Below are 15,412 nucleotides of genomic sequence, written 5' to 3' on the forward strand. Positions count from 1 at the left end.
AATTCTGCTCTTCTTTTTATGGTGGCCCCAGGGCAGAAATGGCTTTTAAAATCATTTTGTACTATTTGATTTGCAAATTGCTAACTATCCCAATTTGTCCAGATAGCTAGTGTGTTTCTCTGATTTCCTCTTGTTTCCCTATGTTCTTGTAATTTTCTTCATGATTATTAAAAGACACTCTGAAATATGTCCACTATCTTCTAAATTTAAGCTAATTTGGTATAAATACATTTTATATTTGTTATAAGTATTATATGAGAATAGGAGGGAGACTCATAGATAATTTTATTTGAAAAATTTTGATCCTCCTGAGCCAATAAAGTTTTGATAAAGTGTTTTTAATATATTGATAGTAATGTTTATATAGTTTTAATATTCTAATATATACATATTTTAAATTTATATAATTTCATAATAAACTTTATGAAATTAATTTTAATTACAGAAAATCAAACTAATGCATACTATTTTTTAAATAATTAAAATTTTATTTTCATAATATATGACACCATATTTTTCTTTATTTTTTTTTGACACCATATTTTATACATCACCACAAATACACTTTGCACTTGGAAAACCAGACTTAGAGGGAAAGAAAGACCTTGGAAATTATTTTCAAATCTTGCTAATTCATTTTATCAAATAAAGGCTCCTAATCAGGTTATGGCTTCCCTGGTGGCTCAGATGATAAAATATCTGCCTGCAATGCAGGAGATGCAGGTTCGATCACTGGGTTGGGAAGATCCCTTGGAGAAGAGAATGGCTACCCACTCCAGTATTCTTGTCTGGAGAATTCCATGGACAGAGGAGCCTGACGAGCTACAGTGCACCGAGTGGCAAAGAGTCATACTGACTGAGAAACTAAGCACACAATCAGGTTGTAACGTGATCAGATTAATATTTTTAACACAAAACATTCAAGTTTCATGTTGGAGAAGGACTGGAAGTGGGTGGTAGAGAAGGTGTAATGGTCTAGGCTTGGATGGTCTGGAAGAGACTGAGGATTACTTAAAAGGCAGAGCTGACACAGTATGATTGTGCATACAGGGAGTGAGGCTAGAGGTGCTACGGATTACTCTTGGTTGTTTAGTATGTGCAACTTTTTAGATGAGGTCACTGAGTTGAATTTTTGAGTGACTGTTGGTACAGAGACAATGACAATGACTAATACCACCTGGGATCCAGAACAGTGTGTCTTGAGTTTTGAACATGTGTGAGATATTAGAGTGAAGAAGTCCAAGAACTTCTGGAAACATTAGTCCTGAGCTCAAAGGAAAGACCTCTGATGGATATATCGTTGGAGACCTATTCATATAGTAGGTAACTAGCAGTGAGTTTGGGTTTGCTATTATTATGAAGAGAGACTATCAAGAAAATGGACACAGCTCAGGACAAACTTTGATGAACTGCTACCTTTTTACTCCAGGTAGATGGCAAGCAATCAGTAAATGAAATTGAAATATTGCTAGAAAAGTATAAAGAAAACCTGGGACAGTATAATATTCTGTTAGCCAAGGAAAGAGATGAAATGTTCAAGGAGAGAGAATGGTCTTCTCAAGCTCTTCTGATACTTGAATTTTACACACTCATTTGGATAGGCAGTAACATTTTTCACACAGTTATACTTGTGCTTCTGAGATTCTGAGAGCTATCTTCCTAATGAGATTTTAGCATTCTTGAAGATAAAAATAACATAGTTATAGATCACTGATAAATACAGAAACAATTGAAATAATAAACTAAACTATTTGGAATAACAGAAATGGTGATGATGATGATTATCTCTATTAGATCTTTTGATATATACTTTGGGCATTTTCTGAGCTTCCCTGGTGACTCAGATGGTAGAAGCATCTGCCTGCAATGCAGGAAACCTGTGTTTGATCCCTGAGTTGGGAAGATCCCTAGAGAAGGGAATGGCTATCACAACAATATTCTTGTCTGGAGAATTCCATGGACAGAGGAGCCGTGAGGGCTACTGTCCATGGAATCACAAAGAGTCAGACATTACTGACCAACTAATACACACACACACACAGGCATTTTCTAAGCACTTACTTTGTAGTTATGTTCTTACTAATTCTTAACCTCCTGTGCTAGAGCATTATACATTTTCCTATTTTATAGATAAAGAAAAAAGAAACAGAGCATTTAGTTAATTTACTCAAGGGGAAAAATTGAAAAAGACAAAATTCTTAATACTATATCTACTACTCATTTATTATAAATAAACAGTAGATAAACATAAAGCAATAAATATAAAGGACACACTAAATTTGAAAAAGCCAACAGATTATATTGAATAATTTATATAATTAAAATTAACTCATAAAAATTACCTCCAAAGATGTTAGCCTTTCACTCGTGTGCCACTGTTTTATAATGGGATGCTAGGATCGCTGTGCTTTTTGCTCTCCGTGTGTTGTGTTCTTTTTATTAAATTTAAAATTAATTTTTATTGGAGTATAGTTGCTTTACAGTGTTGTGTTAGTTTCTGCTAACCAGCAAAATGAATCAGCTATACATATACATGTATCCGTTCTGATCACCATGGTGCCTTAAAAGTTGAGCTGCCCGTTCTCTTCAGTATGTTCTCCTTAGTTCTCTACCTCATACATAGGATGAGTAATGGTGCTCTCTCTAAACAATGCAATTTGTTATCCCTACTCATTTCTCCAGTTTCCCGTTGATCTAAATGGGAAACCTGAGTCAAGCCCTGCCTGTTGTAGTTTGGATTCTGTGATCTTTGATATTGTTACACATTCCTTCATTTCCTGGATACCACTCCTTGGGTTTTCTCTTGCCTCTTTCTTGGTTTTCTTCACTAGTTTGTTTTCTTGCTTCTCCCCATGACATGTAGATGATTTTTCAAGTTCCGGCCTTGAATTTCTTTGCTTAGCACACTATACAATTTCTTTATGCAGTCTCTTCCACCTCCATTACATAGTGACTGAAAAAAATCATTTCCAAATTCTGATCCCTCTCCTGACATTCTGATATTAATATCAACCTCGGGATTGAATATTTTATCTTTGATATCATAGTGATACTTCAGACTTGAAAAGGCTAGCTTTGAACTCATCAGAACCACCCACCATTTCTCCTCCCCTTTCATCCCACTCCTTAAAGACCAGATGCTTTTCCTGCATCTTCTTTTTCATAAAGGCAAAAGCATCCATCCAGCTGCTCACCCAGAAATCTGTCAGTCTACTCATCTTTCTCTGTGCAGTGCTCATATCCAGGAGAGCAGTCAGTTCTGTCATATCTTCCTGGAAATATTTTTCACCCATCCCCTCTACATCAGCTTTACTGACATACTTTAGATAAAGAATTTGGGATTTGTCCAATGATTCTTTTGTAAAGCAACCCTCACCTCCAGTTTCTCTCTGCCAGCTTATTCTGATAAGATAAGCTTATTCCTATCTTCACCAGGAGAAAAATAACATAATACAAATTATTTCCATGCTCAAAATTCTTCAACACTTTTTTGTTCATTCAATAGACAATAGTTGAGCCTCTACTATGTAAGAGATCTAGGAGTTTATATCCCAGTAAAAAGAGTGAAAACAATAAACAAACATATAGCATGCAATGTGATGATGAGTTATGAAAAATGAATCAGATAAGGGGATATCTTATCCCAAAGGGATGGGAGAATGTTATTTAACTGGTGATCAGAGAAAGCCTCTCTGATAAGGTGACTAAAATAGAGTCTTAAAGGAAGTGAAGGTGCGACCCCATAGACGGCAGCCCACCAGGCTCCCCCGTCCCTGGGATTGTCCAGGCAAGAACACTGGAGTGGGTTGCCATTTCCTTCTCCAATGCATGAAAGTGAAAAGTGAAAGTGAAGTCGCTCAGTCATGTCCGACTCTAGCGACCCCATGGACTGCAGCCTACCAGGCAGCTCCATCCATGGGATTTTCCAGGCAAGAGTACTGGAGTGGGGTGCCATTGCCTTCTCCAGATATCACTTCATTCCAGGATAAAAATTCGAACATATTCACTCACTTGACCATTCACTTAACAAGTATAGAAGGATCCGTAAAAGTCTTAAAATGGAGATTATATTATGTTATAAAGTGGAGCTTCAATCTGTTGAAAAGTAATTTATTTCCAAATACTTTGTATCTTGGGATGCAAAGTGATCAAGATACTTTGCATCTTGATCATCTCCCATGTATCCCATAGCTTGTTTTTAATATAAGTAGGTTGGTAATTTTTTTATCATATGTGGGGTTTTCTCAACAAATACTTTATTAATTCATAGAGAAATAAGACAATACAATTGATGTCATGAAACTATTACACCAAAGAGAAAAAAGACACATTCAGAACCACACACACATGTAAGTAAATAAACCAATTAAGATAAATACAAATTATGACAGATTCTATGACAAGAAATAAGTTGCTGAGGAACTTGAATGAGAAAATGGATAGAATAATTTTAAGTACCATGGTTTTTGAAGTGGTCACCTCTCAGAAGGTGATATTTGAACTGACCTGAATCATAAGTCAGCCATGAAAAATGCAAAGAGGAAGAAAATTTCAGGTAGAATGGGCTTGGTTTTTCTGAAGCACAGACAAGAGAATGGGATGGCTGAAGCATAGTGAGCAAGAATAGACAGCTTTTTTTTTTTTTTTTAATTATAGTTGTATTAGTTTCCAGCTTATATCAAAGTGATTCAGACTTTTTTGAGGAGGTTAAGAATAGACATCTTTTAGCACTTAATTCCCACTCCAATACTCTTGCCTGGAAAATCCCATGGACGGAGGAGCCTTATAGGCTGCTGTTCATGGGGTCGCTAGGAGTCAGACACGACTGAGCGACTTCACTTTCACTTTTCACTTTCATGCATTGGAGAAGGAAATGGCAACCCACTCCAGTGTTCTTGCCTGGAGAATGCCAGGGACGGGGGAGCCTGGTGGGCTGCCGTCTATGGAGTCGCACAGAGTCGGACATGACTGAAGTGACTTAGCAGCAGCAGCATTTAATTAGGGCACTAACAAAGAAGACACTGATTGCTTCTGGTATAATCCTTTTGTGGATCATCTTCAGTGGATGGTAGGAACTGCCTGTATGTTGACCATATACACAGTTCCATCTAGATTTATTTCTATATCTATCTGTATATACCAAAAACCACAAGTGCACACTATAAATTCCAATCTAAACCCATAGAACCCACTCAAGATCTCCCACTTTTCATTTGTACCCTCCTTTCCTGCCAGTGTGAACCTGGCTCCCACTATCTTCAATATATTTATTTGCTCACTCCATCAATCTGTATTGCAGTCAGTCTCCTGGCCATGCCAAGTGGGTGTGTGTTTGGCTGTCTGCAAACATTAGCCACCACTGGGCTCACTCCTGGCTCACTCTAACACACTGCTTGTTTGGCCCCAACCTCCACCAGTGTGAATTATTTAGAAAGATTTGGTAAACAGTAGAGATTAGTTGAAATTTTGCACAAGATTGTACTGAAAGGAAGACACTAAATGGTTTTGAGGATCTTACAGCATTTCACTAGCCTTTCTCAGCCTCCTAAACATCCCTACTTTAAAATAAGTATAAAGAGTCATCTTGTATGTGTGTACTTCCAGACATGTAAAATACTCAGCCTTGTTGCCTATTGTTTGGTTTTTTGTTCCATCAAGTTAACATTATAATTTAAAAGTTAAATTTGCATTTGAATGTCAAAACAAATATCAGCATATTTTTCACTAATGTATATCTGAGTTAAAATTTTAAAACTGTGAAAATGCACGTGTTTGTTTTGTCAATGAGAATAGCAAAATGTTGAGCTTCAAATCAGGTATAAAGTTTTTACATGCTAAGATTTAAATGGCAATTTCAGACACACCAGTAAGGTGACAATGGCCCAGCTCACTGATAGATGCAATTGATAATGACACAGTTAAAATTCACTGTGGGTGTCACAACATATTGTCAGATCATAGGACCTAATAACGACAACCAATATATAAACATTACATTTTTTATTTCAAATCCATAGATGTAATAAATTTAAGCTCTAAGCTGAAACAAATGACTTTACTTTCTTACTATATATATTTTTTATAATAACTTAGCAAATTTTAATTAAGTTTGACCCTCTGTCCATTTTATATCTTCATTTCTGACCTTCAGTATCCCAGATGCATTTTTTTTTTTCTCCAAACAACCCTGATATTAACCTACTATGTTAAATCCTGAACTTTAGGGTAGTCATTGAAAGAATCACAGATACTATTGCATTAGGATTTTTACTGAAATTATATTTGACATAAAGGGAACTAATACAGAAAATAAATAATATGCTGTCCTTCATTTCGAGGAGGGGGGAGTGGGTTAGAGTATCAGGAATTTCAAGTATCAGAAACAGCATCTTTAACCCATTGCCAACTGATCTGAATCAGTTGGGAGTGGTCAATATTCTAGTATAGTTCTCTTAAAAACTTGTAGGATACCTATAAATGTAATTAAGCTTTACTCCATTAAACAAAAGCCTTATCCACACTTTCATAAAGATAAGTTTTTTGTTTTTTGTTTTTACATTGGGCTTCTGCTAATATGCTGAGGAAGATTATTTTTAGAATCTTCATTGTTTATATCAGGGGCTTGGAAAGACACACCACTAAGCTACATAGAGGTTCTTTTGTCTGAATGAATGGTTCTTGGAAGCATTGTCTAATATATGTTGGAGGTCTTAATATGGATTTTATAGTCACACCTCATTATCATCTTTAGATCATGTTTCCCTGGTAGTTGAAATTTGCCTTGAAGAGATTTCTTAATTTTTGCATTGTTCAACATCTGGAGAGACTGAAGTTTAAGAAAACATTTTATGTTCAAATCCATTAAGACCTGGCTTCCTCATATTTAACAGTTTTTCTCTCTTCTTTTCCCTTATAAACAGAAAGAAGGTGCCAGAATACTATGCACAGTAATCCTCAGCTAGATGATAAAGTTTATTAAGTGCAGTGTATTCCTTTCAATATTATCACAGTGTTGCTCAACTTTCCACTGCAACATACTAAGGATCCAGGTTTCTTCCATTTCTGAGAACACCATTTCCTCACCTTTCTTTCAGCCATTACTGACAACCTCTTCAAGAGCCATAAATCTTCATGGCCACATTTTAATGGACATGTAGAAGTTTGTACTATAAGTATTTTCTCCTAGAATGTATCTCATGTAGAAAATGAAAGGACTCGATAACTTCAAACTCCAAAATTCACCAGGAGTAAATGACATTGTTATGAGTAACTGATGAAGTCTTGTTTTATGAACTTAAATATACCCATTATATAGTGATCTGTGTGTTACCCAGCTGCCTTGCTTTGGAGAAGATCTTGTTCTCACAATACATCTACCCATTTTGGAATACTTCAAAGAGAGTGTGGATATTTAGAGACTTCAAGTGTTCAAAAACCAGAATCAAGTGATCATCTTGTTAAGAACAGTCAATAAAGTTACAGCTGGATATTTTTTCTCTGCTAAGTTTAGACATTAAACCCCATTCAATTTTATCTTGATTAGACAGATTGAAAATCATATGTACGCATATGGTTTGTCTAAATAGACAACTTAGCTAAGATCAGCAATTTTCTGAGGGGATTAAGTCAGTGCGAATGGGGGGAAAAAGTGACTCAGAAAAGAAAGAAGAAAAAAAAAAAAAAGAATACCATATGTTTGACATTGAAATAGAGCCTTATATTTATTTTTAACTCAAGAAATTTACTTAAGTATAACCTTATTTTTATTTAGTACTGTGTTGATAGAAAATGATTGTGTACACTTCTGTGGTTAATCCTTAAAGAGGAATCAATTGATTATCATTAGGTTTTAATTATGTAACCCATTATTAAAGGGAAATTTTTCTTGCTTTAAAACACTGTTACTAGTCAAACAATATAGGACATTTAAAAAAATCACTTAATGGGCAATTTCTGAAAAAGTTTTTATTGAAAATTCCCTTTTATCCAATTAATGGCACATCGTGATACCAAAGTTGCTCAGTCGTGTCCAACTCTTTGCGACCCCATGGACCATACAGTGTCTCAGCTGGTAAAGAATCTGCCTGCGATGCAGGACACCTGAGTTCGATCCCTGGGTTGAGAAGATCCCTTGGAGAAGGGAAAGGCTACCCACTCCAGTATTCTGGCCTGGAGAATTCCATGGACTGTATAGTCCATGGGGTTTCAAAGAGCTGGACACGACTTAGTGATTTTCACTTCATTTGATACCAACCCACTTTGTATAAATTTTTTTTTTTTGCTGTAAATATAATATTAGATGGAAAAGATTGTCAGTAACTTGAGATTTTTAAGCAGAAAAATACTACCATTTAAATTTGCTCTGTTAGGTGAATTTTCTATGGGGACAATATGAAAAGTAGCTTTGGGGGACTTTGTGGAGATATTTAATGGGATCAAGAGATATTTAATGGGATCAAGAAGATTTATTCCATATGTCCCACAGGTTTTTTTATGCATAACATGTATTACATTTTTTCTATTGAAAAGGCATAAGGCAATTGATTTTTGATGCTATTTTAAAGTTACTTTGCAATAAGATTTTGAAAAAGTGTCTAATCTCAGCCTTGGCATATGCATGTTCTACTCCATAATAGAATGAATACTTTCTAATCCTCATAGAAATTTTCTCTTCTTGCCTTGTTATTCATCCTTTTAAAATTTTAGTTTTACTTCTTATCACTTTTGCTCCCTATATCATATTAGGTACCTTACCTGAGATGGATATTCAGAGCAGGGTGACTGACCCTTATATCTAAATTTATCTTTTTATGTTTCTTTGGGTTTTATAAATTGAGAAATTATTTGTAATGCAAATATCTCTTTGGATTGAGTTAGATATTAATCCATAAAAGAAGCTGATGGGGTCCAGCCCCGGATGATCCAGGGTATTTGAAGGGGAGACAGCGTTGGTGACTATTTACATATTCATCAAAGATATAAAGAGTAATAGAATGAGGATAGCTCAGTAGGAAAATTCAGTGGAGAAAAGAGGCTGAGTAGCTTGGTTTACGTGGGAGACCAATAAAACTTCAAGACAAGAAGCTTGCACCACTTACGTAGGCTGCAGGCGTCCTTCCGTTCTCCCGAAGGAGAGGAGACACTGAGGCCTCCCCGGTCGGATCTTAGAAGCCCAGGCATAATTAGTAAGCATGGCGGGTTCCGCGCTCCAGATGGAGACTCAGCCAGAGTTTGAGAGAGAGAGAGACATGGGGAGACCAGTCTTTTGAGGAACTGATCCCAATTCTCTATTTTCCAGGGTCTGTTTTTATACACTGAGGTGTTATACAAAAGTCACACAGGGTCAGCAGTCCTGACTTTTATCAAAGTCAGGTGCTTCATACAAATGTATACAGAGGTCTTAGGGGTATTACATCATCTTCTGGCCAGGGGGCCTGCTGACAATTTATGACCCTCTCCTTGTGACAGCAGTCAGTCAACCAGAACACTTATTTCTCCAGGGGTGATTATTTTTGAAACAGACGCCACCTTCCAAAGGTACCAGATAAAGTTACATTCCTATAGGGTGAGGGTGTAGTGGGTTTTAATTAAGGAAAGAATTACTTAGCCTAAGGTTAACTTTAATATCAAAGTTAATACTTATTTCTTCTATATATTCATTAACATGTATAAGGGCAGGGGATGTGGAGACTTAGCAGTAAACATTGGCTCAACAAATGAAAAACCCTTCACCAATACAATTTCTAATCAGCCCACTATACTTATACTAATAGTTTTCTAACTTCTCTAAAGAACCTGTTTTTAGAAGGTTTAAAGCATCTCGTGCCTCTCACGGTTGGGAGGCTGTGAGCAATCACATGTGGCCGGACAAGCCTGTCAGGCAGGCTAGAGAACCTTCAGAGGAGTTTGTAGGTTGAAACACTCCTATCACGCCCAGGAATTATTATTAACTGGAGCTCTAAGTTAACTTCTTCTCCAAAAGAGGTGGTGGGGGACAGCCCCCGTAAAGTCAGAGGTGTGGGTGAGAGCACAAAGTAGTAAAGTAGGCAGGCTCTGGTTATGGGGGTAGATGCTCGAGGATTGCCAGGGGGACTCCAGAGGCTCGACATACACAACGGCAGGATCCTGAGGCTCGATCCCGCCTTTGCGTATGTCGAGCCTCCTTCCTCTTGACCTTTGCCATGGGTGGAGTGCCTCACGCTGGCCCCCAACAAGAAGCCGACCTTAGTTGATAACAGTAAGTTTTAACTTCTTTACATCTGCATAACAGGCCTCTAAGAAATTAAGAAAATGGAAGTAAATATTGAAGCTATAAAAGAAAGATGGTTGGATAGTTTGGAAAGGTCTAAAATTGTACATCCTGATCTCTGAAGACAGAGTCAGATGAGGAAGTATAGCAATGAACGGAGGGATAGAGAGATCTGACACGGTGAAAAAGATGTCAAAAGAGAAAATATGAAGGATGCTAGACCCCAGAGACAAACATTCACCTAGGTTCAACCCTCACACCCTCCCCTGAAATAATACCATTTTCTCAAAAGAATTCATTCTTCCACATTGAATACAACATGAGTAGGATCAACAAAACACAGCAGTTGGATGCGATGGCTGTGGTCAGGGAAAACCACCCAGAGGAATTTTAGTGAAGCATGCCGCACACAGAATTGAACATTCCCATTTTTTTCTCTCTCACAGGTTATCTGAACCAGATGAATAACTCAAGTCACTCTGTCCTTCAGCCTTCATTCCAAGGATGCATGCAGCTCATTCAAGTGGATGATCAACTTGTAAATTTATCCGAAGTGGCACAAAGGAGGCCTGGAAGTTTTGCAAATGTCAGCATTGACATGTGTGCCATCATAGACAGGTAATGGTCTGTCTTCCTACCTCGAATTGCCAAACTTTCAAAATTCATGTTTTTGTTGTAGGACAAGTTAAACTCTGAAACGTACAACCCTATATGGGGCAAGGTGGCAGGAGCCATTGGCCATGCCTGTGGTATATGTTTGTGATATTAGAAGTGATGTTTATATCAGGTCATGGTTATATATGACAGTCTATGATGTCATATTATTCCATTCAACCCTCCTTGGTGAATGTGATCATTTTGCATGTAGTTTTGCAAGTGACAGCTAGAAACAGAATTCAGTTTGTTTTTAAATAAACTATGCATATAAACTGGAGAAGGCAATGGCACCCCACTCCAGTACTCTTGCCTGGAAAATCCCGTGGACAGAGGAGCCTGGTAGGCTGCAGTCCATGGGGTTGCTAGGAGTCGGATACGACTGAGCGACTTCACTTTCACTTTTTACTTTCATGCATTGGAGAAGGAAATGGCAACCCACTCCAGTATTCTTGCCTGGAGGATCACAGGGACAGGGGTGCCTGGTGGGCTGCCATCTGTGGGGTCACACAGAATCAGACATGACTGAAGTGACTTAGCAGCAGCAGCAGCAGCATGCATATAAACTATGCCACAGCAGAAATGACCCCTTCTCTTTGTCTTGATCATGACTTATCCTCAGTGTATAATCCCATATAAAGCTCCCTCTTAGAGGAAAATAAATGTTGAAAATTATTGGTAGGCAATATGGGGATTTACTGAAGTGGGATATTTAATGTAGTTGAGTCTAAGACATAGTGAAATATTAAAAGATCTCATCCTTATAAGTTTTTGCAAATCTGGGGGGGGATGACTTTTTATAAAAACTTAGCTGACCTCTTACATGGTGGAAAGATACAACTTATATGGAATATTATGGCAGCATTACATATACTACCATAACATACTTCTAAGAAGTTCCTTTTATTCCAACATGAAAATATTTCATTTTGATATGTATTTCCCACAAACAAACTACATCTAACTATGGGTTGAATTTAATCTGGTGGATTTAGGTGATGGCCTATCCTATTTTCAAATCTTTTATGAGAGGATTATCTTATTCTGAAAATTTTTTTCATTAATTTTATATTTTGAAAACTAAACTTCCATAAGTCTCAGTCTGTCCCCAGTAAAATATAGACCTTAAGTCTCTTCCAACCTTATTTCATTTAATAGGAGATCCTTGGGGAAGTCATGTAGAGACATATAATGAATCTTAAAAATATATAAAATCATCTATTATGAATTAAGTTTGCTTTATATAATCTTAATAAAGTAGTATTCATGTGAATGATAAATTAGAGTTTATGATGTCTGTAGAATGTAACTTTTTAAAGCTTTAATATGTTTATAATAAGGCATAGCATAGTGCTTATTTTTATTGCATTTATGCAAATATAGGTACTTATAGCCTAAACAGTTTATACTTAAACAGAGAAACAAACAATTTTAATAAAAATATACTCCTAAATTTTGAACCATCAATAATGTAATAGTTGTTATTTCTGCCTAAAGCAGTGGTGGTAATAATCACAAAAACTGAAAAATGCATGTTCTAAGAACATATATTCTGATATTCTCTGTGTATTCATAAATTTTAATAATGATTTTCCATACAGGAAGATTTTCCCTCTTAGTAATAGACAGTCTATGAGTCACTTTAGTACCTTGTTCATTTTCTATGTCAGTAACTTTAATGATACAATAATTTCTGTCAATAATATCCAAGTTAGTTCATCTAGCTTTTGTAAACTGGCTAGGTTTTATGGTGATACTGTTATTTCACTCCAAACAGGGAAATTTCCTGGGAATTGTGTTTAAATTGTTTGCTACCAAGGAAGTGTGGGTGAAGTGTTGAGATTTCACTGTTGTACACCCATGGCAATATTAGAAGTTAAAATGTCTCCAAAAGAATGAGTGAGATTTGGGTAATGAACCAGGTTCTCCTGGTAAGGAGAAGAACACAAGAGACAATGTAGATTAGGGATGCAAATTTCAATTTGGGGCAGGTACAGGAATATACAAAGTGTTCTTTTGCCAAACTGGCATCATGCCACTGTCTGTGTTGCTGAGTGCCCTGTAGCTGACAGAACAAGGAACACATCTTTCTTATCCCGCAGGGTGCTAACCCAGAAGAGTGCTTATGCAGAAGTAATCACCTCTGATGCATCGCGAGGTGCATTTATTCCTAAATCCACTATTGAATACCTTCTCTGCTTGTCTTATTTTTTGAGGGCATTGACTTTTTTTTTTTTAAGATATAATCGCCCTATATCATTATATTATAGCTTCAGGTGTACAACATATATAGTGAAATGGTTACCAGGGCAGTGATTTCTGTACAGTAATTAACAGTGTATGAAATAGCACATTCCTTTTTCACCTAAAATGTGCACAGTTCTGTCTTGATCTGTGAAGTGTTGTGTTTTTGCATGTAGAATTCAGAACTATATTCACCTTATTCAAACCATTGAGGTGCTCATTGTTGAGCTCACCCTTAATCTTTCTTCGCATATGAGAGTACCAGGGCCATTACCCTGTCTTCACACAGCTCTGACCCATCCATGACTCCTTAATGATACATCTCTGGCTCGTCTCTGGTTTGGTCGTACACCCTTACTAACTGAAACTTTTCAACTGCCATTCTACCATTTTATTTTCAGCCTACCTAAATTCTCCTTAAGCAGCCCTACACGGGCTCTTTCTTACTTTTATCCTTTCAGATTTCAGCTTGATTGATTTGAGAGCTATTTTTGAAAAAAAAAATTTAAAAAGGGAAAACTGAAAACATAGGATAAAATATAGAAATCACAAGTGTGATTTTTATAAAATGTTTAGAGATTATAGGAGCAGCTGCATTGATTTTATGAGTAGAACTTAGGAAAATAATTTGGGAAGGTGATTCTAAAGGAGTTTTGCTGTGTGTGATACTGAAATATTCAATGGTTTTAATTTTTTTTCTTTTTTGGGGGGGCAGGGAGTGGATTTACATGCACCTTGTTTTGTTTATATGTTTATTTTCTGAACATGACATTGAATCAAAGAGACAACAAGCATACCAAGCTACAGAATTATGCCTTTAGTAGTGTTTTCTGAGTGCATCTATGGTGCCAGGCACTGTTCTAGGCACTTAGGGCAAATCATTGACCTAAACAAAGATCCTTGCACTTGTGAAGCTTGCATTCTGGGAGAAGGGGAGGGACACAAACCTGTGATAAATAAATAGTATAGTAAGTTAGTAGGAATACATGCTATTTATATTTAAAAAAAAAAAAAGTTGGGCTAATCAAGGAGGACTGGCATTTTAAGGAGATTGGTGTTGGATTATAGTTTAAATAGGTTGATTAATGTTAGCTTCATTCGTGAATTCAAGACCTGAAAGAAGTATGCATGTATACTCAGTCATTCTGTCGTTTTCCGACTCTTTGCAACCCCAAAGACTATAGCCTGCCAGGCTCTCTGTCCATGGAATTTTCCAGGTGAGAATATTGGAGTGGGTTGCCATTTTCTACTCCAGGGGATCTTCCTGACCCAAGGATCAAACCCAGGTCTCTTGTGTTTACCTGTTTGCAGGAGACCCGGGTTCAATCCCTGGGTCAGGAAGATGCCCTGAAGAAGGAAGTGGCAACCCACTCTAGTACTCTTGCCTGGAAAATCCCATGGACAAAGGAACCTGGTAGGCTACAGTCCATGGGGTTGCAAAGAGTTGGACACGACTGAGAGACTTCACTTTCTACCTGTTTACCAGGTAGATTGTTTACCACTGCATCACTTGGGAAGCTTGAAAAAGGTAAAAGAATTCACCAATTTGGAGAAAAGCCATTCCAGGAAAAGAGGCTAGTCAATGAAACAAGGCTGCCTGGTATCATCTAGGATCAGCAAGGGGCTTGGATGGCAGGTTTGGAAGGACGAGGAGCAGATCCCCAGAAGAGGCCAAGGCAATCATAGAGGTCAGGTCCTGGAGACCTTCAGGTCATTGTAAGGATCTGACTTCTATTCTGAGAGAAGTAGGGAGGCACTGCAGGTTTCTGAGTAGAGCAGTGGCACAATTTAGCTTATAGTTTTGAAGGCTAACCCTTGTCTGTGGGAAGAGGAAGGGTAGAAGCTGGGGGGCAGTGATAGTAACCCACGTGAGAGATGCTGTGGCCTGAGACCACGGTGCTAGCACAAGAGATAGGGTGATGTGGTCAGTTCTGAGTACACTGAGACGGTAGAGGGCTTTTTAATGGACTAGATTCCAACCATGAGAAAAAGAGAAGACATAATGCCAAATGATTTGGTAACAGCAACTGGAAGGAAGGAGTTACCATGTCCTCTGATGAGAAGGCTAGTGGTAGAGAAGACTAGTCATGGGGCAGAAGGAAAAATCAGGAATTCAGTGCTGGGTATGAGTTGAAAGGTCTGTTGACATCTAAGTGGACGTTTCAAGACGATAGTTGGATACACGTATCTCACAAGCACACAACTGCCGATTAAGCAATGAGATGCTGCGTCTGATAAGATCATCACGTTTATCTATTGAAGACC

At 37.4% G+C, this 15,412-nt stretch overlaps 1 protein-coding gene across 1 annotated transcript in view; it reads left to right on the forward strand.

Moving 5' to 3' along the window:
- CNTNAP2 (contactin associated protein 2) overlaps positions 1 to 15,412 on the forward strand; it is a 2,330,533-nt gene that overhangs the window by 1,312,677 nt on the left and 1,002,444 nt on the right. Inside the window, exon 10 of the mRNA XM_070369076.1 lies at positions 10,696 to 10,867. Within this exon, the coding sequence (XP_070225177.1) occupies positions 10,696 to 10,867 (172 nt within the window). The remainder of the gene's footprint in view (positions 1 to 10,695; positions 10,868 to 15,412) is intronic.

This window comes from Bos mutus, chromosome 4 (assembly GCF_027580195.1).
Source record: "Bos mutus isolate GX-2022 chromosome 4, NWIPB_WYAK_1.1, whole genome shotgun sequence".
NCBI lineage: Eukaryota > Metazoa > Chordata > Mammalia > Artiodactyla > Bovidae > Bos > Bos mutus.